At 38.1% G+C, this 26,048-nt stretch overlaps 1 protein-coding gene across 1 annotated transcript in view; it reads right to left on the bottom strand.

Moving 5' to 3' along the window:
* Positions 1 to 867: 867 nt before the first annotated feature.
* TRIML2 (tripartite motif family like 2) overlaps positions 868 to 26,048 on the bottom strand; it is a 37,310-nt gene continuing 12,129 nt past the window's right edge. The window contains exon 8 of the mRNA XM_029226716.1: positions 868 to 1,122. Within this exon, the coding sequence (XP_029082549.1) occupies positions 868 to 1,122 (255 nt within the window). The remainder of the gene's footprint in view (positions 1,123 to 26,048) is intronic.

Below are 26,048 nucleotides of genomic sequence, written 5' to 3'. Positions count from 1 at the left end.
ACAACAAAGTGTGACCAGAGACATTCAGGCCCCGGCAGTGAGCCTCCACATCAGGGCACACTTGCCTACAGATGAAAGACCGAGACACCTTCATTTCTAAGGAAAATTTAACATGTGACCATTATTTTCTTGCTGATATATGGGCCACGCATCCCGAAGTGTCTGGTGTCCTTTTTCTCCAAAAGGTTAGACAAACGGGGGTTGCTCAGAGCTACTAACAGTTAAGGCCGAGGCCTGCTGACAACCAAACGCATCTAAACGCGGCTGGGGAAGTTCCGCTCCTCCCCAGGGTCACGACAAGGCCCGCCTCAGCAGGAGGCGGCCACAGAAGCTGCACCTTAGGCCCTCAGCGCCCCTTAAGAATGAGGAGCAGGCCAAAAGGCAGAAAACGGATCTGTCACTGGCAAAGCCCACCAGCAATTCCCACGAAATAAAAATAGAATCTGAGTACGTATACCTAAAACTAAAACAACACTGTAAATCAACTACAATTAAAAAAAAAAAGCTTTTGTGAATAAAATAAAGTCTAACCTTTTTCTGGTCCTTTGCGCTTAGTCTGGTTTCTCTTCCTCCTAGGGGTCGGCGAGCAGAGGCACGCCAGAGTTTTTAGTGCAAAACGGTTGCCGCGCCAACACTTCACCCAGCGGCCTGTGCGCAGAAGCGCTGCGCACAGCACCTCAACTCAAGATGGGGGAGGCAGCGAGCCGTGTGCAGAGACGCTGCCCCCGGCCCTGTGAGGAGCCGGAATAGCGCAGCCTCACCCACTCCGCGAGAACTCCGTCCCGCCCCGCGAGAACTCCGTCCTGCCCCGCGAGAACTCCGTCCCTCCCAGTGGGCGGGAACTGTGAAAAGCGGCCCGCGGGGGCGTTAGCCTTTTCGGGAGAGCTTGTGCTCTAGGGTCAGTGCACACTTCTCCATTCTTTGATGAGAGAATAAAGCTTTCCCTTGCTTCTGAACCGAACTCAGTCTCATTCTACTGGCTTGAATGACATAGGACAGAAGAACTCTTGCTAGGGACCGACTCAGGAGGATCAGTAACAGTTCTACTTCTCTGAATAACTGCTTATGCATCCTCTCTTCCACCTCTGTCCCCACCACGGCGAATACAGAATCACTCAACGACTAACCACAGGTAAACATTATTGAGTTATTCGTAAGACTAAATGGATCAATAGGGTGATAGGATTTAAAACTTAACTTTGCTTCAGAGCTCTTCAATGATTCCCATCCTGTTGTGTGTCTCTATTTTGTGTGAATTTATTAGCTAAAATGAAGTTTATTTGAACTGAAAGGGAGAGGGTTTTTTCTCCCAACCTCAGTTAAAACTGATTAAAATTCATGATGTGTCTAGAGATTAGGGAAAGTGATAAACTGGAGATCTGACTGGCTCTGGAAGGAATGAACTAGAATGGAGAGGGTGGTATATTAAGAATAGTTATGAATGCTCACTCTATCCTGGGTGGTAACTGTACCAATAAGTTATATACTAAAGGCTGGTTGTTCTTCTCCTAAACCTCTCTGAATCTACTTTTATTAAAATATATAACCAAAATACTTGTTAGGTTTTGGGGATAAATAGGTATGATTTTCAAGGTGAACCTAAATTGGAAAAAAAACAAAACCTTAAAAATAATGTTTGAAATATTAGATACAAAAAGAATTTTATACTCTGAAAAAAACATTAATTTTTCAAGCATACATGGAATATTAACACAAAATTTTTAAGAAAGCCTCGATATATTCAATAACATACAGATTATGGTCTGCTGATAAGGCAATAAATTAAAAATCGTTAGCAGGTGATTGACTTAAAGCATTGCCTGGAAAATTAACAACATGCTATTAAAAGCTTCTGAGCAGGGCTTCCGTGGTGGCGCAGTGGTTGAGAGTCCGCCTGCTGATGCAGGGGACACAGGTTCGCTCCTTGGTCCGGGAAGATCCCACATGCCATGGAGTGGCTGGGCCCGTGAGCCATGGCCGCTGAGCCTGCGCGTCTGGAGCCTGTGCTCCGCAACGGGAGAGGCCACAACAATGAGGGGGCCTGCGTACCGCAAAAAAAAAAAAAAAGCTCCTAAGCAAAATGAGAATCGTTTTGAAGAAGTTAGAGTTAAACAACAATAAAAACATCCCATGTTAATATTCGGGTCAAGAAGTAATCTCTTAGTTATCCTGAGGTATATAGTTCATACAAAAAAAGACAGGATAAAATTTTTTTTTCCTTCATTTTTCTTTATTTACTTGACTTCAGAATAATACATTGGATAAATACTAACAATTCTGGTTTCTGGATGATGGAATTATGTGCGAATTTTCACTTCATTTATACTTTTATTTCTGGAATTTTTTTATGTGAAAAATATCTAACCTTATGTTCAGAAAAAATAATAGAACTTTCCTTTTGAAAAAGCAGTCAGGTATTCAAGATACCTTTGCACTCAGTAAAATTCTTCTCCCCTTCTGAAGTATTAAAAGTTCTGTATATACATTTTTAAAAAAATCTTAAGACTGCTCATGAAATCTGACACTGAGGTAGTTTCTGGGTGTTTTTTATGAAAGAGCCTCATACTGAAGTTAAGACCTCTGTTTTATGTCATTTTCAAAAAGATAGCACCTCTTGTGCTGGGGCATTGGTTCAATACTTACTCAGGAATGAACACCACTTCCTGAATCACCAATGCCTTTTTCTATAGGACCTGGATTTTCCCTAAAGGCTTCGAATCCACACACGAATCCACACACAGGCAACACTGACAATACTCAGAGATTATAAAACCTGACAAATCATGCCTTGAGGTAAAAAAAGCTTAAGGACTGAAAAATATCAAGAAGAATTAGAAGTGAAAGGTGAATGCAATTATATTCATTTATTTTATAGCTAAATTATAATAGGAGAAAACCCAAAATAGACATTTTTTAAAGAATCTGAAGACTATGGTGGTAACAATTAGCAATAACATGATGTTGACGTATGTCACATTAAGAATATTCTTTGTCAATGAGACATTACATTTAATAAGTTAGTGAAGAAATAACTTTTTGGAAAATGTAATGGGGGATTTTTTTCATTTTGAATTTCAAATCTGTGCTTCAGTTTTCAGAATATTTTTATTTTAGGGACAGAGGTGTAGGCGGGTTGCTGGTACAAGTAATTTTCCTTTACCAGACTGGGCTGACACATGGAAATTGACTAACACGGTCTAGCTTCTTGATACTTTTTCTTTCCAAAAAAAAAAAAATCCTTTCTATATTATCTTACAAAGCTTGTCTATGTAATTTAGCCACAAGCACATACCAAAATATTTCTGATTCTCAAAACAATTTGATTTTAGAGAAGTATATGGGGACCAGTCAGGTTCTTAATTTTTTCTTCCAACTTTTCATTTTGAAAATGTTCAAACCTACAGAAAAGTTGCAAGAACAGTCTAATGAATATCTATTTCTATGAGCTGAATTGTGTCCCTCCAAAATTCATATGTTGAAGACTTTACCCCCAGTACCTCAGAATATGACTGTTTTTGGAGACAGGGCTTTAAATCAGTTATTAAATGAAAAGGAAGCTGTTAGGATGGGCCCTAATCCAATCTGACTGCTGTCCTTATAAGAAGAGGAAATTCAGACACAGAAAGATGCTAGGGATAAGTGAGGGCAGAAGGAGTACCGTGTGAAGAGGCAGCAAGAGCATGACCATCTGTAAGCCAAGGAGACAGGCCTCAGAGGAAACCAACCCTGCTGACACCTTGATCTTAGACTTCCAACCTGCAGAAAATACGTTTCTGTTTAAGCCACTCACTCACTCCATCTGTGTATTTTATTACGGCAGCCAGCCATAGAAAATGAGTACACCCGTACATCTTTCATACAGATTCACAAATCGTTAACATTTGGCTACGTCTTCATGTCTACACACACACACACACACACACACACACACACACATGCACTTTTGGTAGGGGTAGGGGAAAGGGGTGAGCCCTTTGAGTTTTGCTTGCAGGTATTATCACACTTTTTCTTAAAGACTTCAGTGGGCATCTCCCAAGGACCAGCACATTTTCTCATATACCACATTGACCACACTACAAATTTTACATTCAGAAAATGTAAACTGTGATTCAATACATTTATCAAATATACTGTCATATTTAAATTTCCCAATTTGTCCTAATAAAGCTAGGTTGTTTGCTGTTGTTTTCACCAACCCAAAATTTAATCAAGGCACACAGGTTACGTTCAGTTACCAAGTCTCTTCAATCTGGAATAGTTACCCCACTTTTCTTAGGTCTCTTATGACACTGTCTTTTTAAATAGCAGTTATTTTGCAGAATATCTCTTAATTTGCATTCTTACATGGTTTCTTCATAAATAGATTCAGGTTAAACATTTCTGGCAGGAATATCACATAGGTGATGTGTATGTCACGTCAGGAAGCTTATGTCAGTTTTCCCCATTATTGAGGATGTAAAATTTGGCTATTGAGGATATTAAAATGGGTGTCTTCCAGATCTCATCTTTAAAAAGTACTCTTTTATCTTTGTAATTAATAAGCTATCATTTGACTGATAATTTGATACTGTGTGAATGTCATGCTCCCTAATAATCTTTCACTCAATGGTTTTAGCTCATTGATGATCCTTGTCAGAATCAGTTATAATGGCGGTGGTTATAATATGGTGATTTAAAAAAATATATTAGTTGGAATTTTTCTTCAAAAAATAACTTTCCTTCTTCTTGTTTTAACTTTTTTTTTTCCTGCAGTGTGGACTCATGAATGTATTTTATCAGCTTTTTCTAATATTTTTCTGTCATTGCCCATTTAGGATGCTCAAATTGTCCCAAATTTCACAAGCAGGAATGCTTTCAAGTTGACTTGTATGTCCTTGTGACATGACCCTGTTGTTTTTTTTTATAACCATCTTTATTGGAGTATAATTGCTTTACAATGGTGTGTTAGTTTCTGCTTTATAACAAAGTGAATCAGATATACACATACATATGTCCCCATATCTCTTCCCTCTTGGCGTCTCCCTCCCTCCCACCCTCCCTACTGCAGTGAACATTGTGCTACATGACTCTTTTTGAATTATATTTTTCTCAGGGTGTATGCCCAGTAGTGGGATTGGTGGGTCAGTTGTATGGTAGTTCTATTTTTAGTTTTTTAAGGAACTTCCATACTGTTCTCCATAGTGGCTGTATCAATTTACATCCCCACCAGCAGTGCAAGTGGGTTTCCTTTTCTCTACACCCTCTCCAGCGTTTATTGTTTGTAGATTTTTTTGATGATGGCCATTCTGAGTCCCTGTTGGTTTTTGACCACGTATTTGTTTTCTGGCACAAGAAGATATTTATTTAAATCAAAATACGATAAATGACAAACTTTCTCATTTTGTTATGCCTCTAGGGAGTATTTTAATCTAGAAGAGTAGCCCTTCTTTGTTTTAAAATTATATTGACATATTGAAGAGATAGGTTGAGTTGCTGTAATGTTCTACTTTCTAGATTTGTCCTTATTTCCTCGTATCATTTAATTTTCTTTATCATCTGTATTTCTTGTAATGTGGAAGTGAGATGTAATAATTTCATTAGCTACAGGGTAAGTATTTTTGGCAAGTACATTTTATAAGTTGTACTATACTTTATATTGTGTGACATTAGGAGGCATATAATATTTAGTTGCCCTACTATTAAATTTAATAGCTACACTACTATTAAATTGAAATGTAATTCCATCGTCTGTGTAGACAATTAAATGTTCTTACCATTCATAAAACTCATGTTTATTTTTTATTCAAATGAGTTATTATTAGCGAATGATTGTAAATGAGATTTTACTGGTTTCAGTAAATATATTTAATAGTTTCTTGAGAATACATCCTTAAACACCAGAAAATTGCAAGTAAGAATGAAGTACCAACACATTTTTAAGTCAGATTCTAAAACTTTGGCATTTTCCTTTTGCCTCACCAGTTCTACACCTAGAAATATTCTACAGACAATTGTCAAGTTCATAAATGTAATCTAGAAGGATATTCAAGACAGAATAATTTATAGTCATAAAAATGTAGGAATGGCCAAGGATTTAAGAGGCGACTTGCTGAATTTAATGTGGAACATTCATAATATAAGTACTATGCAGCCATTAAAGACAATTAAGAAGATCTCTGTGTATGCATGCAGAATGTTGGGCAAGATTTATTTAGTGAAGAAGGCAAGTTTCAGAACCCTCAATTCCAATTATGTTTAAAAAGAAAATAATAACTGACCAAATGATTAGAGAATATCTGGAAACATACGCAAGAAACTTTTACAAGAAAATGTTAGAGAACACCTTTGACAAAGTTAGACAAGGATTTCTTTCTTTTAAAAGAAACCGTTGTGAATATGGATTTATTCAGGTTAAGACCTACTTCTGACTCTACATTTATCTGGATTACTTTTTTTTTTTCTTTTTGCGGTACGCGGGCCTCTCACTGCTGTGGCCTCTCCTGCTGCAGAGCACAGGCTCCAGACGCGCAGGCCCAGCGGCCACGGCTCACGGGCCCAGCCGCTCTGCGGCATGTGGGATCCTCCCGGACCGGGGCACGAACCCGTGTCCCCTGCATCAGCAGGCGGACTCTCAACCACTGAGCCACCAGGGAAGCCCTGGATTGCTTTTTAAGAATACATGGCATAAAGTCTCTATGTCTAGCACTTCTCAAATTTTTAAGGATAAGGGACTGTCTTTTGCAGAGTTCAGTATTATTTATTTACTATAAGAAAGGCAAACAAAATGGCCTAAGTTTACATCTGAGTGGGCCAACCTTAATGTATTCCCCTGGCTAATCTATCTAACCACAAACATGACTTCAAAACTGAAGATTGACCTAGGGTACCTGAATTTGTTACAGAAAAACTGAAGCCCAGAAATCAGAAATCTTATATCAAAACACTTGGACTCCACAAAGATAAACAGCACAACCGTAACAACAAAACCAAAACTGGGAACATGGTAAATAGAGGGAGAATAAACAAGCTGACCACTTCAACAGAACAAATTGCACTTCCTTAGAGGAATAGTTTATACTGAATAGCTACCATCAGAAACAACAACAATTTATTAAATTAGTAGCATAGCTCTGGATAAGTGATTTCCCGAAAAACATGATCTACGTTGCATAATTTTTTTTTTACTGGTTTATTCTATTTTGGAGATTCCCTAATTTAAGATCAGCTATATATGATATATATACTGACTGACTAACAACTATTCAATTTCAGGAGAACACTCTTTCAGGTTTGTATATTCTCGTAGGACATGCTGTGCTTGCCTGCAAGAAAGTTTAGGTCCTTACATTTCCCAGCAGTGGTTTGTCCACTTCTCTTTGGGAAGCACTTACTAAGCCATGCTCTGCTGGAAGTGAAAAGAGAACACACAAGGGCCTCTGGTCCTGCCCACAAGTAGTTTCCATTGCTCCTGATGGCTTTTGGTTTTCATGCTTGAATTCACTTCACCTTTAATTAAAGAAAATGAGATATTGTTTGTTTGCTTTTGATTTTCGTCATCTTCTTCAAATTAAGTTAAGGCTCTGTCTCACAGACAAAAAGTTAACATTTATTCAAGTTAGGAACGTGGGAGTAGGCTTTTTATGTTTGCAGATATTCTTAAGATAAGTGGCAAAACCTGCAAAACCACCCGCATTCAAAGACTGTTGTTTTGTTTATGTGGTTTTAAAAAACTGATCAATTAAGTAATCTCTGGCCATCTTCAGATACGATGAGCACAGCCATCTTCCTTGTTCATAGATATTGGCAGGAAAGTCACCTGCCATTTCGGTAAACAAAGAATGTTGTGGCCATCAGGCCATCGGCCACTGCAGCTGCTCCCCAGCAGTGCACCCCTATGGGATTCAGGATGGAGAAAAACAGGATACTGCCCCTAGATAGTTAGGGTGCATATCAAAGGAATAATTTCAATAAGCACAGACTCTTGTATCTTCCCTTATGTAGAAAAGCTCTAAATTCATTAACTTGAGATGTCTGACTTTTCTTTAATTAGCAGTAATCTTTTGATATTCAACTACCTGGGTTTTGGTTTTTATTGTTTGTTTTTTTGCAAAATCTCCTATATATCTTGGCTCCTCCGTTACCTCTTTGGACAGTTCCTCAGGGCTTTCTGAGAGTCTGTATCCCAGGCTTACATCCTCAGTAAGTCCACCAAATAAAACATAATTCTCAACTTTTAGGCTGTACATTTTTTTCAGTCACGAATACAATTCTTAGAGTTAGCAATAGACAAAAAGTGTACCCTCCTTTTATGTTATATTAGCTCAACTGCATAGGCAACCCAATGCCCCCAAGCTTTCCAAGGACTGTAATGTTAAGGACACTAATGATTCTGGTCACTTCACGGCACTTCCCCAGTTTTGCTGTGCCTCTCTCCTCTCAGACTTCAGCATACAATTGGAAAGTCTCCTAACATTCCCTCCATCCATATTCACGTACCTGCTCTGTGGTTTAGTTTAATAGAAGTCACCTCCGTATCCAATCTAAATTATAACAAAAATAAATACATTTCGACTTCAACTATAAGGAGGATAATACACCTATACTTTGCTTATCTCTGTGGGCTACTTAACTACTTTCTATCATAAAGAAACTAGTCTTTGGGGGACTCCATAGAAATTATAATGGAGCAATTAGACAGCTCAATAAAATAAAAAGGAGTTTAATTCAATCAACCAAACAAGAAGAACAATCATGGTAAATATAGTACTAGTGTATAGTGTATGGAATGCTGTCTCTTGATACACCACAAAGCATATTCACGTTAAGGTATTTTAATGGCCTTAATTAGCTGATCTGAAAGAAATGTGTGAAATGAACATCCTAGGTCATTTCTATTTTGACCTCATAATAATCTATAGTTCTACTTTAATTTTGTCTTCTCTTGTAGCTTACTATTTAAGTTCTAAAAAAATACCCTCTAGCCTCAGAACACTTCCAAAATTGCCTTTCTAAAGGGAATACCTCACTTGTCACAACTAGTGGCTGACTTTCTCTTTATCTACCTGCTCTTTACCCCGCAAAATGCCCTCATTAAGTATGTTATCCTTATGAAACTCTTCTCCCTGGTTGCTTTGTCTCTCAAGTCCTTCTCTCCCCTTAATCCATTTATTGCCCTTTCTATCTTCACGGCTCCTCTTATTGATTTTATCCCAAGAGTTGCCTCTTTCCTCAGGCTTGATCTTGGTCATCACATAGTTACCTCGTGTGTGAATAAAACTCTAAAAACAAATTTCAAACCCCAGCCTGTCTGCTTCCTTCTAGTCCTTGATCCTCATTCTCTGCTATTTCTAAATCTGGAAATCATCTGGAACTGAACATAACTGAGTTCAAAATTTTATTCTTCCTCCTATTCTGGAATGTCCTACCTCAAAGTGAAGAAGACTCGAATCTTTAGGATCATGATGGAGACCTTGCCCTTTAAACCTCCAAACCCAAAGCTTGGATCATTCTGTTTGGGCTCTCTCTCTCTTTGCTGCTCTTGCTTCACCTATCCTGTCACTTTCGTTCATTCAGCTTCATAAAACCTGTTAAAAAAAACACTGTAATAATCTTTGACCTTATCCGCCTAATTTGAGACTTCCATTCTTAAACTTGTAAATCTAGTATCCAAACTCTAGCATCCTTTATCTGATCCCTAACTTTTTAACTTTAAGATTTGGCTTTCTAATTGTTAAATGTTTACAGTAAAAATAAGTTTAAATATATAGTTTTACTTGTACTTAAAATTAAAAAGAACATACATTTTAATGCCTTTTATTGTAAAAACTAAAAGAGTTTTAGATTGAGAGAGAGCAAGGGCTAAAATAATTATTTTAGTATTTATATACGGGGTGAAATTTTAAAAATTATATTTATTTTAGCTATATTACATTAAGCATATTCGTCCTATGAGCTTTAAAAAGTTTTTATAACATGTATATGTACAATGTAAATTCCATGAACATAGGTGCTTTATCTCCAAGCAATTACGAAAGTACCCGGAATTTAGTAGGTACTCATAGAATATTTTCTGGCTCAAGGATTATAAAATTCAACAGCTACAGAAGGGTATAAAAGGAAAGTCATTTTCCCTTCTTTCCCTCCAGATAACCAGTTTCTATCCAGAGAGGCAATTACCACTTTACCAATTTCTTTTGTATTTTTCTAGCTATTATAAGCCCACCTAAGCATGTGTGCATTTATGGGATAAGCAGATGTGTGTGTGTGTGTGTGTGTGTGTGTGTGTGTGTGTGTGTGTGTACACACCATAATTATCCTTTTTTCTCCCCTCAAATGGGAACAACTTATACACATTTCCTATACCTTATCTTTTGCATCTACTATATTTTGCAGGTCATTTCACATTAAATTATGGAAAACTCTCTTCTTCATAAAGATGGCATAGGTATTCCTTGAATGACAATGTCCTCAATTTATTTCATTAGTTATCAGTGTATTTAGGGAATACAAGATACCAAGATTTTGTGATTTTAAACAATGTTGCAATAAATGTTCTTATATGGACATCATCGCTCATATGTGCAAGTATATAGAGGATAAAATCCTAGGAGTGGAATTGCTGGATCAAAGAGTAAATGTATTTAAAATTTTAATCAATATTGTCAAATTTCCTTCCAAAGACGTTATACCAATTTACACTTCCATCAACAATGGATAAGAGGACCATTTTCCTTCATGCTAGCCAACACAAAAAATAATAGCACATTGTAACGTTTATGTTCTTTCCTTTAAAATAAATGAAATAAAACATTTCATTAATCATTCTCACATTTTAAAGACAACTGTATTTTCATTTCTATGAATTGTCAAGAACTCTACATAGTATCAACTCATTTTTACTATTTTCTACTCTACTGTAATTTCAGTCATTACATTTTCCTCACTTCCCCACCTCAGTGACTTTGCATTTGCAATTCTCTGTTCCTGACATGACATTTTTTTAGTATTTCCTTAAATCAAATCAGCATTGATACACATGTATTAATAATTCACATCTTTGACTTTTAAGATATAGCTTGAGTGTAATTTTGAGTTGAAAGTAATTTATCTTTATTATTAACACTCATGAAAATTAACTATATATGCATAATATACATATAAAATATATATAACATATATACTTTTATTAAAAAAAAGTATTTCTCCTGTAGTTTATCTTCTTAATTGGGAATCTGTGTCTGATTATTCTTTGAATTCTGCCAACATGCCAAGCACATTCCTTAATCATTGTAGGTACTCTAAAGCTGTTTAATTCATTTAGCAAACATTTATTGAGCTGCTGTTCTGGGAAAGTACCTTGGTAATCACTGGCAATAGAATTTACAGTCACAATCCTTGCCCTTAGAGATCCCAGTTAATGATGAAGATAAACATGGAGATAAATAACTTTAATAGGTGCGATTGAGACATGCAAATAAGAGAAATGATAAACATCAAGTGATTATCTCAGCATTTTCCAAAGATGGAGTCAAGTAGCACCTTCTCATGATGGTTGTTGTTGATCACCAGCAACACTTTTTATTAGATAATGATTTATTGCAGAAAATATATTACAAAAACTAATAGTTTTGTGGATATTAATTTAGCATGAGGTTACAGTTGACACTTAATTTTAAGAAGTCAGACATTTTAAAGAAAAATATTAAGTAAATAAGAGTTTAGACAGAACATAGCTATTGTGACAATAGTGAAGCGGAGATAAGGATGACTGAAGTTTGGCGATTGTTGATCTGTCACGTGCCAACGGGTACACACTGTATTGGTAGTGATAATTGTAATTAAATATTAGAATAGCTTCCCTTTTTTGAGGGTTTTCTTTGTATCAAGCATTATGTACTTTATGGTACCCACCTAATGGTTGAAATATCCCAAAGACACGTGTATTTTCTTGAGGAAATAGAGGTTGAGAAAGGTTAATTAAGTGGCACCCACAACTAAAAGTATACTTTTTAATTGCTATACAGTTATACCTACTAGGTGCCAGGTATTGGAAGAAATAATACTGACCTCACAAATTTTGAATTCAATTGGGAAAAACAAATATTAGATGAATAAATGCCATTTGTGAGAGGTGCTGTGAAAGGGTATTATGAATGCTTAAGGCAGAAGGATACTTAGGGGTGGGAGGTAAGGTCAGAGAAGACTTCCTTCAGGAAGTGAGGTTAAATTTTGCTCTGACAAATGAATAGGAGTTACTGGGCTCTGCACAAAGTGAACTTCAAGTGGAAGTTCCTGAGGAAAGACATGAAAGAAGGCCAGTGTGGTTGGGTATAAAGAACTTCATAGTCTTACAAACAATGGTAAGAGAGTGCCTGTTTCCACAGCCCTGAAAGAGTAGGCTGTCAAATGTTTGGATTTTTGCCAATCTCATGGGTAAGAAGTGGTATGTCAAGATAGATTTATTTCACAAAGCCTTGGCTGTTACTTTATTGTACATTTAAGGCAGGCTCTTATTAAGAAGACATTTGTAATACATGTTTTGATATACTAGACAATCAGTGTTCTAAGGATTAAATAAGAGGATCCATTCTATATAAATTGTTTAGCCCAGAATTCTCAATACATATAAACTTAAAAGTTTTTCTGGAAGTTGCTTTCATCGCTTTGCTCAAAATATATTTCAGAAATCTTTTCCTTACTTCCATCCTTCCATCCATCTCCTATTTAACAATCACATAAAGTTTCATAATTTATTTCAGCATTCCCCTACTGACATTTTCCCTTCTTATAACAATGTTAAAATGAATGCCTTGTAATCCATATTTGTACACCTGTCCAATTATTTCCATGGGTTAAGTCCTAGAAGTGGACTTGCTGGATCAAAACCAATGCATTTAAATCGATTTTTTCCCCAGGGTTCCCCATAAAGAGGTTGTACTCACATACACCATCTCCAAGCAATTACAAGAGTGTCTGTTTCCCCATAACCTTGGCAAAAAGGTGCTATAAATATTTGCACATGTAAAAAAACATTCTTTCCTTAATGCCTGAATTTGTATTTCATGCATTATTAGTGAAGGTAAAAGTATATTTACTGTCTACTTTATCTCTGCCATTGTGAAATACCTTTTCATGTTCTTATTTTTCTATTGGACTCTTTGTCTTTTATTAATTGATTTGTTGGAGCTCTTTATATTAAGACTATTAATAATACTTTGCCATATATGTTGCAGAACATTTTCCCTAGTTCGCCATTTTGTCTTTAACTTTATGTAGTTTTAAATATTTCAACCTTTATTTTATGGTATCTAGGATTTATGTCTTGCTTAAGAAAGCCTTTCTAGTCCAAAATTATAAAGCTATTTTTTTCTGTAGTGTCCTTTACAGTGTTGGATTAATTTGTTTGCACTTGCCCTTAATCCATTTGGAATTTATTACTGAGTTTGAGGTAAAGTTATATGTTTTATTCCTAAAGGCAGAGCCAACTGTCCCAAACTGTTTACTGAATAATTTATTGTCTATATCTGGTTGGGAGTCCCCATCTCATATTTTCTTTTGGATACTTTTTATTGGCTCTTTTCACATGTTTATTATTCCATATACAGTTTAGAACCATTTGTTGTGTTCCATGAAAATCCTAAAGGGACTATATTTGGAATCGCTTTAGAAATTAGGTGAGAATTGGCATTTGTATGATACAAAATGTTCCATCGAGAAGCATAGTGTATCTTCCCACTTTTAAGCTCTTTAAGTAAACTTCATTATTAACTTTTCCATAAATAAGTCTTTCACATTTCTTGTTAATGCCTAGGTATTTTATAATTCTGAGGGTTTTTTCTCTCAATGAATGAGATTATTTTTTCCTTTCCATTATTTTCCTTAGTTATTGCTAATGTTACATCTACAAAATGCTATGGATCTTTGTAGCATGCATGTGTACACACACACAGCATGCAACAAATAATAAAACTCAAAGATGTGAGATATACATAAAATTTTGGATGCATTATTTTATTTGCACATGTTTCAGAACTCTGTGGCCCAGCAACTGCACTTCTAAATATATACCCAAGTGAAATCAATACATGCGTCTACAAAAAAAGTGCGCAAGAACATTTATAGCAGTTTTGTTCACAATAGCTAAAAACTGGAAATAATCCGAATGTCTGCCAACGGGAGAATAGATAAAAAATGTGATTTGTTTTTACCATGGGGTGCTACAGAGAAATGCCAACAATAATAAAACAATTACCAATACAAGAAACAGCATGGAAAAATCTCATGACCAGTATTTTATCATTTCATTCATACTACATTCAGGAACAGGCAAAACTAATCGTGTAATAGAAGTTAGCAGAGTCGTTACTTTTGGGGAGGTTAGGTATTGTCTAGGAAGCTGCACTAGCTGGTCTTGGGGTATGTCAGAAACCTGAATCTGAACCTTAAGTGGTACTATCACTGGTACATAAATGTGTAAAAGTTAATGGAGCTCTACACTTAAGTTCGGGTTACTCAACATAAATTTTAACTAATTAAAAAACAAAATAGCATCCTAATTGGCCTGTGCATATCCAGTCATTAAAATAAAAGTAAAAAAAGAAGTCAAAATGAAAACAAACAAATCCCCCAAATAAATGACCAAATAAACAAAAACAGACAAAAAAGAGAAAGTAATTGTCTGAGCTGTCTCAAAAATCAACTCTTGACTATAAGACTCATTCTAGGAGCCCATGCTTTGATCTGCTTTATCTGGATAGCCCCCAGTATCCAAGGCAGCATATTCCCAGAGGATCTTGCCTCCTACACCTGCTGTTCCTTATGTGTCCTGTATTTCTCTTCATGACATTTCTATCTCCCAGTCCCCCAAGTTAAAACTTAGAGCATCATGTTTTACACCCTATAATAACTGAACATCATCTCACATCAGTCTCCTTTTCCCTGCTTACTAACGCCATCTTCAAGTGGACTACAAAAATAGCCTTCTGATAGGATTCTTCCCACCCATTCTCTGGCCCCAGTGTATTGGTATTTTGTGAAATATTCTGTTTAATTTTATTTATTTTTTATTTTTTTCAGTTTAATTTTTTAAAACAGTGCTTTCTGTGATGATGGAAATATTCTATAGCTGCACAACTGTCCAATGAGGGGGCCACTGGCCGCAAGCATTAGGTACTTGAAATGTGCCCAGTTTGGCTGAAAAACTGAATTTTTAGTTTCATTTCATTTTAATTAAATTTATATAGCCACATATGGCTATGGCTAGTGTGTTGAACAGTGTAGTTCTAGAAGCACAGCTCTAAGCTGTGTCTCTCTACAGATGGGTCTAGACTTTACATATCACTGACTGGGGGCCTGGGCAGGTCCTGAACCCATATTCGTTCAGTGGTTCCTCCTCATCAAACCTAAACAAGTTGTTTTGCAAAATTGACTTTTCCTAGCTAGATTTGTTCTTTTAACATGAATCAAGTACTTGACTAGAAATGCTTTTTAAATGCAAGAACTTTTCTCATCACTGACCATAAATGCTAGATTATTTTTAAGTGGTCTGACTCTGTTCTGCAGGTATTTGAAAAGTTTCCAATCTCTCTTATCACTTCCACTTGAAAAGCACTTTGGCAGAGTCTTCATCCCAAATAACATAGCTATGTGTGACTGAAACCAGGTTGTATTGCCTATCATATGTACAGATAAGAAAAATTATAAACAACTTAACATCCAATCAAAACTTGGGTAATTCATTTATGGTAAACTGATAGAATGGAGCTATACAGCTATTAAAGTGATTTAGATTTATATTGACACAGAAAGATATTTAGACATTATGATATAAAATCAGCCAGGGATAAAATATTAAATATCCTAACCCTAATTTATTTTTAAGATAAAAATATGTATACATTCATAAAGGAATAAACTGAAAGGAAATATGTTAAAATGTTAACAACATTGGTTTATCTCTAGGTGGTAGAATTTGATGTAGTCAATCCAAATTGTCTATATTAACTGGCGTTAACACTCTTCAAAAATGAAAACAGGGCTTCCCTGGTGGCGCAGCGGTTGAGGGCCCGCCTGCCGATTCAGGGGACACGGGTTCGTGCCCCGGTCCGGGAGGATCCCACATGCCGCGGAGCGGCTGGGCCCATGAGCCATGGCCGCTGGGCCTGCGCGTCCGGAGCCTGTGCTCCGCAGCAGGAGGGGCCGCAACGGTGAGAGGCCCGCGTACCGAAAAAAAAAAGAAAACAGCACATTCAAATCCAGCAGGATTCTTCTAGATAGTCTGCGTAACTGTTTTCTGCAAAATCCGTAGCTACAGCATCAGGTAAACTGAAAACCCCAAGGTTAGATTTTAAATTATTCAACAAAGGCCTCTACTGATATCCATTTTCTGAAAAAGGGAAAATGTAAGATTTCAAATATGGCCCTAAACAATATCAATCTATGTTGGGAATGGTATTGTAAGGAATGATTACCAATTCTAAAATTCAGAAAAGGGTCTATGCAAAGATTCCAGTTGAAAAGAGGAAAAGAAAACTAATCAGAAAAAGGGGATTAAAAAAAAAAATAATGTTCACAGTGGGGAGGGTTGTCCTAAACATAGCACAAAACAGAAAATATAGAAGATTCAGCTACATGGCAAAAACTACAAAAAGCAACATAAAAACAAACAAAACTGGGAGACGTCTGCAACTAATATCACAAAAGGGTAAATTCCTTAATACATAGGTAACTTTTATAAATCAAAACACCCCAGGGGCTTCACTGGTGGCGCAGTGGTTGGGAGTCTGCCTGCCGATGCAGGGGACGCAGTTTCCTGCCCCGGTCCGGGAGGATCCCACATGCTGCGGAGCAGCTGGGCCCGTGAGCCATGGCTGCTGAGCCTGTGCGTCTGGAGCCTGTGTGTCCAGAGCTTGTGCTCCTAAACGGGAGAGGCCGCAATGGTGAGAGGCCCGCGTACCGGAAAAAAAAAAAAAAAAAAAAATGGGGAATTCCCTGGCGGCCCAGTGGTTAGAGCTCTGCGCTTTCACTGCTGAGGGCCTAGGTTCAGTCCCTGGTCAGGGAACTAAGATCTCGCAAGCCGCGTGAAGCAGATGAAGAAAAAAAACCAAACACCAGGGCTTCCCTGGTGGCGCAGTGGTTGCGAGTCCGCCTGCGGATGCAGGGGACACGGGTTCGTGCCCCGGTCCGGGAAGATCCCACATGCCGCGGAGCGGCTGGGCCCGTGAGCCATGGCCGCTGAGCCTGCGCGTCTGGAGCCTGTGCTCCGCAACGGGAGAAGCCACAACAGTGAGAGGCCCGCGTACCGCAAAAAAATAAATAAATAAACAATTAAAAAAAAAAAAAAAACCAAACACCAAAAAACAGACAACAAAAATATACACAAGCTATAAATGCAAAATTTAAAATATTCGTTATTTCGGAGAGGGAGGAAGAGAGAAACAATTAGGGAGAAGTAGCTTCTAAGATACTAGAAAGCTTCTAAGATACTTTGTAAGAATATATAATGTAATATATATATACATTCTTGCTTTAAACTAGATGATGGGTTCATGGGTGTTTTATTATTCTTTAGTCACTCTCTCTCTGTAGATATATGTGTGTGTATATACATACATATATGTATATGTGTGTGTATGTGTATGTATGAAGCAAGACCCACAAAGATCCTGTTGGCAACTGTGAGGATGTCCTCTGCTAGTGATAGCATCCACACAAGACACACACATGCATCCCTGGCCTCCAGTGTTCCCCAGGAGGCCAGCAGACCCCCAGCCTCTTCTGTGGGTCCTTCAGTTCCTGAGCCCAGCAGTCAGGTGCCCCCGTTTGTGGAGTATATCAGAAAACTCAGTTGTCATTTACATGTTTAAAAGGACACATGGTTGTAGAATATATTTGTAATAGAGGTTTATCGATTTGTAAAAAATATATATATATACACACAACACACTTATGCATATCTATATACACATACATTACATATGTATATTTCTAAAAAAATAATTAAATGCATTAAGAAGGTTTGATTATACTGAGTCAAAGGGAAAGAGACAATTGTGAGTGAAAATGTAGGTATCCCTGTGGAGAATTATGACATATATAAAAATTATAAGACATTCTTGATTCTACTATGAATTTCCCTCTAAAATATAATTGAACATGTATTATATGAAATGACGTTATACAGGGCTATTTGTTGTAACATATGTGTTACAGTAAAATTTTGCAAACAGATAAAGAGAATTCCATGATGTATTATTTTGTGAAAAAACATGTGGAAAAGTACTGTAATTAGTTTGTTAAAATGAAATATATTTGTTTGTAAATATACTTGTTTGTATATTTACAGACTCTCCGGAGAGGGATACTTGGTTGGATGATGAGTAGATGTAGGAAAATGTATTATCTACTCAAAAAATAAATTTTAAAAATAAGTTGCCTTATAATTTAGTCATCAAAGCAAATAAAGTGCATTTATAATTTTACATAGTATGATTCCAGTTACACAAATTAAAACCTTAATAGAGGAAGGGGAATTGCAAGAAATACTCTATATTAAATTAATTACAGTTCTCTTTGCGTGATGGAGCTGGAGGGGGTCATTCATATTTCTCCATTTTCATAACAGCTCAGACACATAACAACACGAACTTTCAGTGTTTTCTATGAGCTATCATAAGGAGTTGCTCCTGACAAAATTTGAAGGAAGGTAGTATATTAGTTCCTTCCTTCTGTGTAAGGAAAACATTCAGTTACTGTCTCTTTGCCATTAGCAAAGACCAGAGTCCTGGTTCATAGCATATTAGTGTATCAACAAATCAGCTTACTGGAACCATACGTTTCTGTCCCAAACCCTCTTTGGGAGAACAGAAGAGATGCAAACTTCTCCAGTGAATTGCTTTGTTCCTTGGACGGAGAAGGTGTTAGAACTGTTCTTTTAGTTGACACTTTTCTGCCTTTTGGTGGGATAACCTCAGGTGTTCCAAGAGTAAATGGAAGGTCTCAGTGCCTCAGGCCATCCTGATCTCAGCTTCCTGCAGTAAGGTTATTTCTCAAGACTATTCTTTGGTTGCACTCTGCCACTAGGACACTCTTCCTAAAAGAATCTCGAAGCTCCTCATAGGGGTCAAAAGCTAGCAGAACTAGCAGACCAACTTTTTTTTTTCTCAGTTGTTAGAATTTTAGTTGAATGATTTCATATACTGATTCCTATTTCTCTTGGAAAATAGTGGGAAGATCTGGCAGAAACAGATGTTTCCATCTAGCAACATTTTCTTGGAGTGGAAAGGCTCTCCAGGTCACCCTCGTTAGCTCTGCCCTGCTTCATTCATTTCCTTCTTACACCTGCAGTATTTCAATCCACTGGTCTAAATCTGTGCTACTCTGTAAGATCTGTAGATATGCACCATCAGCATCTGCATTCAGAAATGCAGAATTTCAGGCCCATATTCCTCTCTGCTTAATCGGAGTCTGCATTTTAACAAGAGCCCTAGATGATTTCATAGCACATTAACATTCGAGAGGGCCCAATCACTTCCTGTCTTACCTTTACTCACCACCTACTAATGAGCAATTTTACATTCCAGCAATACTGAACTCCTTGTAATTTTCCTACTCAAAACAGCTACTTTTCTCCTCCTTGACTTTATGGTGCTATTCTTTTTGCCTAGATGACCTTCTCTAGGTCACCCACATGCCCTAGATAACTCATTTTTTAAATTTCTGCTTAGAGGCCACTTGGCCCCCTCTAAGATTTTCCAGCAACTCGCCTCAACTCCAACTATAATGAGGTAAAGCATTCCTCCTCTGTGTTCTGCTAATGCTTGGTTTATGACTCTTCAAGCTTTTAGCTTTCTAGTTATGTGGCTGTCTAGACTGTGACTTCTTGTGAGCTCAGTGAGTGTTTTATTCATTTTTCTAGCACTAAGGCCTATAACTGGGTTGAATGGTGGCCCTCAAAAAGGTATGCTGATGCTTTAATTCCCAGAACCTGTGACTGGGACCATTTGGTAAAAGAGTCCTTGCAGATGTAATTAGCTTAAGAATCTTGGGGTGAGATCAATCTAGGCAATTCTGTGGGCAGTAAATCCAATGGCAAGTGCCCTTAACTGGGACACACAGAGAAGGAGGAGGAGAAAAGGGTCATTTGAAGATGTAGGCAGGAACTGGAGTGATGCAGCCATAAGGCAAGGAACACCTGGATCTATCAGAAGCTGGAAGAGGCAGGGACAGATTTTTCCCTAGAGCCTTCAGAGGGAATACATCCCTACCAAAATGTGAATTTCAGACTTCTGGCCTCCAGAACTGTGAGTGAAGAACTTTGTTGTTTTAAGTCAGTCAGTTTGCAATAATCTATCATAGCAGGTAGTTCTAGGAAACTAAGAAAGTGCCTAACATATAATTTGGCTGTTGTCTAATTGCTAACAACAGTTGCCAATACTGAGCACCTACTAGCTACCAGCATTTTTTCAGGTATTTGTCAGATGTTTTTTACCCCCCGAGTTTTTATTTATTTATTTTAATTTTATTTATTTTTTTGGCTGCTTTGGGTCTTCGTTGCTGCGTGAGGGCTTTCTCTAGTTGCGGCGAGCGGGGGCTACTCTTCGTTGCGGTGCCCGGGCTTCTCATCGCGGTGGCTTCTCTTGTTGCGGAGCACGGGCTCTAGTCGTGCGGGCTTCAGTAGTTGTGGCTCGCAGGCTCTAGAGCGCAGGCTCAGTAGTTGTGGCGCACGGGCTTAGTTGCTCCATGGCATGCGGGCTCTTCCTGGACCAGGACTCGAACCCGTGTCCCCTGCGTTGGCAGGTGGATTCTTAACCACTGCGCCACCAGGGAAGCCCCTGTAGTGGTCTATTTTTATCTGAGTAGCTATAGCGTCTGTTTAGCAGACACTTTATGTGACCTTTGCCCCTAAGGCCAGAATTACTATATTCCATCCATGCAAGAATAAAATGCTGTACGTGTGTAAACAAAGATCATCTGTTCTTGATGACTGAAAAGGCTTAACTCCTCCTCAGTGGATTCTCTTCTATTTGAAGCAAGTGAGTCAGGCCATGCCTTCATCTCTTCTGGATACCTCTCAAGCTTTATACCTGAGCTAGAAAACTAGTCTGCTCTTGGATCAGAATACACTGAGTTCTGATTTTTAAAATAATGTATTCAGAGACATACTTGGTAATACTTGGTCACTGGATCATGATGAAATGACACTAGAGAAGTCTATTTCATTAGGAGCTGTCATCTTTACAAAAAATAAAAACAAGCAAACGAACAGAAAATAATTCTTAGAGTTCCTTTAGACAAAATTGTACTCCAAAGCTCTAAAGTCAGACTCTCATCCACTCATTGATGTCAGGGATCTGTGTTTTGTTTTCTCACGTCAAATACCTAGTGTACAGGGATCACTTAATAAATATTTGTTGGTTGTCTTTTTCACCATTCATTCAAAGCCCTCGCCATGACGTAGTTTACATTTCCAGAGAGGGAAGACAGATAAGTTAAATAATATTAATTCAGGTAATGATCGATGCTATAAAGGAAATACTGTAGAGTGAGAGGTAAGAGAATGAAAGAGGATTAGATAATGTTCAGGGAAGGTTCTTCTTTGTGGAGGGTAGACAGAGGAAGGCAAGAATGAAAGGTACACTTAGAAGGCTACCACACAATCTAAACAAGAAAGAGTTTAGACTAGTATGGTAAGAGGGAAGATAGTAAAAAGTTTGAGTTGGGATATATATTGAAGGTAGAGTTAACAGTACTTGCTGATAGGATGAACATAGAATGGGAGCAAAATAAAGGTGTCAATGATTTCCAAAGTAAGTTGAGACAAAGTGAAACTGTGAAGCTCACATAAAACATGGGATGCCACAGAGGTTGGCACATTTGGGAATGTAGTTGGCTCTGACTGGGGGTGGGGAAGACATTTTTTAAAAAATAAATTTATTTTATTTATCTTTGGCTGCGTTGGGTCTTCACTGCTGTGCACAGGCTTTCTCTAGTTGGGGATAGTGGGGGCTACTCTTCGTTGCGGTGCTCAGGCTTCTCGTTGTGGTGGCTTCTCTTGTGGAGCATGGGCTCTAGGCACGTGGGCTTCAGTAGCTGTGGCACGTGGGCTCAGTAGTTGTGGCTCGCGGGCTCTAGAGCACAGGCTCAGTAGTTGTGGTGCACGGGCTTAGTTGCTCCACAGCATGTAGGATCTTCCCAGACCAGGGATCAAACCCATGTTCCCTGCATTGGCAGATGGATTCTTAACCACTGTGCCACCAGGGAAGTCCCTGAGAAGACATTTGATGGATATTCACATGTATTTTTTGTAAGTTTTTGAAAAGAGGCTGGTATGTCACACACCTCCTCCAGTTCCCCAAATCACTCTAGACCCAGGAAACTAGTATCCCTGCCTTTCCCTCCATAACAAGCCATGTAACTCCATGATGAAGATAAGGATATTCTCAGAGGAAATTCACATTTATAGTCCCTGGACTAAAATTCACTCATGTGTGAAGTTCTGAATCTCAACATCAAACATAGGAATAGCTTTTAGCTTTAGAAATGTCACAGGCCACACAAAGAGTTAAGGAGACTGCAGCCAGTACCCTTAGACCGCTCCCTTTTTCAAATAGAAAACCCACCAGCATCTGGAATCACCGCATAGTTCTCCTATCTGAAACAAGAAACACAAATACAGGGTAGTCTTTAGCTGATTTCATTAGGATGAACACAAAGCTCATTAAAAGTACTCATTTAGGGAAAAAAAAGCTTACATAAGGTTTCAAAATAGTATACAAATAAATAAATACATTTCATGAAAATAATTTTACATTGTCTCCACTGACTGCTTCTTTGGAGAAATGTGAATTTCACTTTCATCTTTACTAGGCCTCAACTTCCCTCACCTTCCCTTCCAGTCAACCTCAGATCTCACTGAATAACTTTAGGGATATATAATCTGGGTGGAAAGAAATGAATAGCTTCGTTTTTCAAGAGTTTGTATCACTATTTGGTGGTTTTTTAGTGTATTTTTGATTCAGTAAAATAAAAAACATCTATCTCTTAGAAGAATCAAATGAGGTAATGCATATAAAGCATTTGGAAGCTTATCTTCCAGATAGTATATGTACAGACTTAAATCTTCATATGTAATATTTAAATTCAGCAACGCTTTTGTCACCCTACCACATTCATTTACTGCTGCAGATAATTCCTCTCACTTGGGGGTAAGTTTCTAATCTCACACTTCGCTCTCTTCAAGGCAAATGTCCCATTCTGTTGCATACTTTCCAATTTGTCAGGACAGCTAAAATGCAAGCTTCTCCAATTTTTTCCATTCCCCATCCATGTGCTTTTTAATTTCAGTTTACCACTGATGGCATTTATCACATTCTAATCAGGGACTCCAAGAAATCAAAGTTTCAAATCACTTGCCCATTCTCCATGAATTCATTATCTCCTCTATCCGAATTCCTTTTCTTTATCCAAAATCAAAAAAAATTAACGGCAGTGAGGCCTTTTCTTCTTTTAGCCCCCAGATTATTTTAGGCAGACTGTCCTGACTCTCAGGGGAAGGTCGCAGGTCTAGACTGGTATGGGCTTAATTCTTAACCCAGAAATGTGTTAGCAGTTCAGCTATAAAGAATCTCACAACTGAAGTATTCTACAAAGGTGTAAAGAAGTCATTTCGAGTTACAACTACAGAATGGAACCGGATTTTTTTACTTAAGTGTTTTGCCCAAGGTACATTTATCACATGCAGTGTTCTAAGGGTAGAGATGTGTCCCCAGTGTGGTGGGATAATCCTCCATGTTCTAAAACACTGGAGGCTCCTCCAATGGCCTAAGAGTTCCTAGGTCTTACTTAGCCCAGTTATCCAAGACATAGTTTCTTAAAGTGACCTCCAATTATACCTTTTACCCAATCAACAATCTTCTAAGACAGCCCGCTGACTGGCAGCCCCATTCATACAAACCACACGTTTACTCATTACTAAAGAAGGCATCCAAGGCTCATCTTAATCTTTGACCTAAAAGCCCACCTCCCCGGCACTATCACCACACATCTTAACCTTTTAAGACTTAAAATTACAAGCCACACAAAAGGCTGGAGTCACTGCCCAAACCAGTTGTTCTCTGTTTGCATTTACTTTCTTCTTAATCTTGGCTCCATGTTGTAAATCACCCACGGAGTTTTGGAAAAGTGATTCCTGGATTCCAGTACCAGAGATCTTGATGTAATTAGTGTGTGTGGGGGTGAAGGGTGATAGGGGGTAAGGGGTGATGATTTAAAAAAAAATCCTCAGGTGCTTACAGGATACACAGAATCTGCAGACCTGCTGCTGTATGTGAAAAACTCTTTTCATACTAACCCATCTGCTATGGGTTAAATTGTGTCATCCCCCACCACCCCCCATGGCCCCCCAAGAGTCCTCACTCCCCGTACCTCAGATGTAACCTTATCTGGAAATAGGGTCACTATTAAGTTAAAATGAACCCATACTGTAGGGTGGGCCCCGAACCCAATGTGACCGATGCCCTTATTTATTTTTAAAAAGGCCATGTGTAGAGACAGAGACACAGGGAGGACACCAAGTGAAGACAGAAGCAGAGAAGGGAGTGATGTATCGATAAGACAAAGAACAGGGCTTCCCTGGTGGCGCAGTGGTTGAGAGTCCACCTGCCGATGCAGGGGACATGGGTTCGTGCTCCAGTCTGGGAAGATCCCACATGCCGTGGAGCGTCTAGGCCCGTGAGCCATGGCCGCTGAGCCTGCGCATCCGGAGCCTGTGCTCCACAATGGGAGAGGCCACAACACTGAGAGGCCCGCGTACTGCAAAATTAAAAAAAAAAAAAAAAAAACCAAAGAACAAAGATTTCCAGCAAACCACCAGAAGCTAGGAGAGAGGCATACAACCATCTTCAGAAGGAAACGGCCCTGCGAACACCTTCATTTCTACCCTTCAGAACTATGAAAAAAGGCATTTCTGTTGCTTAAGCCACCCAGTTTGTGGTACTTCGTTATGGCTGCCCTAACAAACTAAACCACCAGTTCACCTGAATTTATTTACTGACCTTTTCATTTTGACATGGGTGCACCTCCCTTCGAAGACTTTAACCAATAACCATCACCCACCCAGCTCCATAATATACAACACTACTTACTGCTTTTTCCTCACTTTCAATATGTATTTGAGAATTTATGTGCTAAGGACTGTTTAACACAAGATAAAACAATGAACAGAAACAAGCACAGTCCTTACTCTCATGGAATTTAGTCTAGTGGGAAAGGCAATCAAAGAATCGTCCAAATAAATATAAAATTGCAAATGTGCTTTGCATAAAAGAAGCTGTAACTGGTGCAGTGATGTCCCAGGATTCTCCCTTGTTAAGTTTGTCAAGGAGGGCTGCTTTGAGGAGCAACACTGAAGCTGAATTAGCGAAAAAGGGGAGTGGTGACTGAAGTCAGGGAAGTGTATGTGCAAAGTCTCTGTGACTGGTGGAAGGATACACTAGGCATCCATTTATTCAGAGGGTCAGTAGGCTGTGCTAAAGTATTATTTTCAAAGGCTAAAATTCATGATCCTCATACAAATATTGACAGTGATATGTCAAAGATTTTGCTCAACTCAGTAATTAGTTAGGGAACCAGTTAGAGAGTAAAGTTTGTTGCAAGAGAAATGAGAAGCAGTTTAAATAAAATTGCTTAGGGTAGATCCAAAACTGGTTAATACTCTACATGGTAATAAAACCAAAACCTTTAAGGATTTCTTTTCTACCAGATAATTCTTCGAGTTAACATGTAACTTAAGTGTCTGGGTTCTCATCAGCTGGTAACTACCAAAGTCAATCGCAGATGCATTTTCCTAAATAATTTAAATAATCTTTTTGTGTTGGTTAGACAATGTCTCAGACTGACATTGGTAGGACATGCTGCATTCTCTCTTGGTTTCTAAGTTTGGGAAAATAGTTCTTAAGAGTCAAGTTGTGGAGGCAGGAGAAATTTGAGGTAAGATGAAGGTGAAGATTTAGACTCATATATACAATTATTATTAAATTCTCACATTTCCCTATAAAGTAAATCGTCATCTT

Source organism: Monodon monoceros, unplaced genomic scaffold, assembly GCF_005190385.1.
Source record: "Monodon monoceros isolate NGI ecotype Baffin Bay Population unplaced genomic scaffold, NGI_Narwhal_1 Super_Scaffold_17, whole genome shotgun sequence".
NCBI lineage: Eukaryota > Metazoa > Chordata > Mammalia > Artiodactyla > Monodontidae > Monodon > Monodon monoceros.
This window is presented reverse-complemented; position numbering and strand designations above follow the sequence as displayed.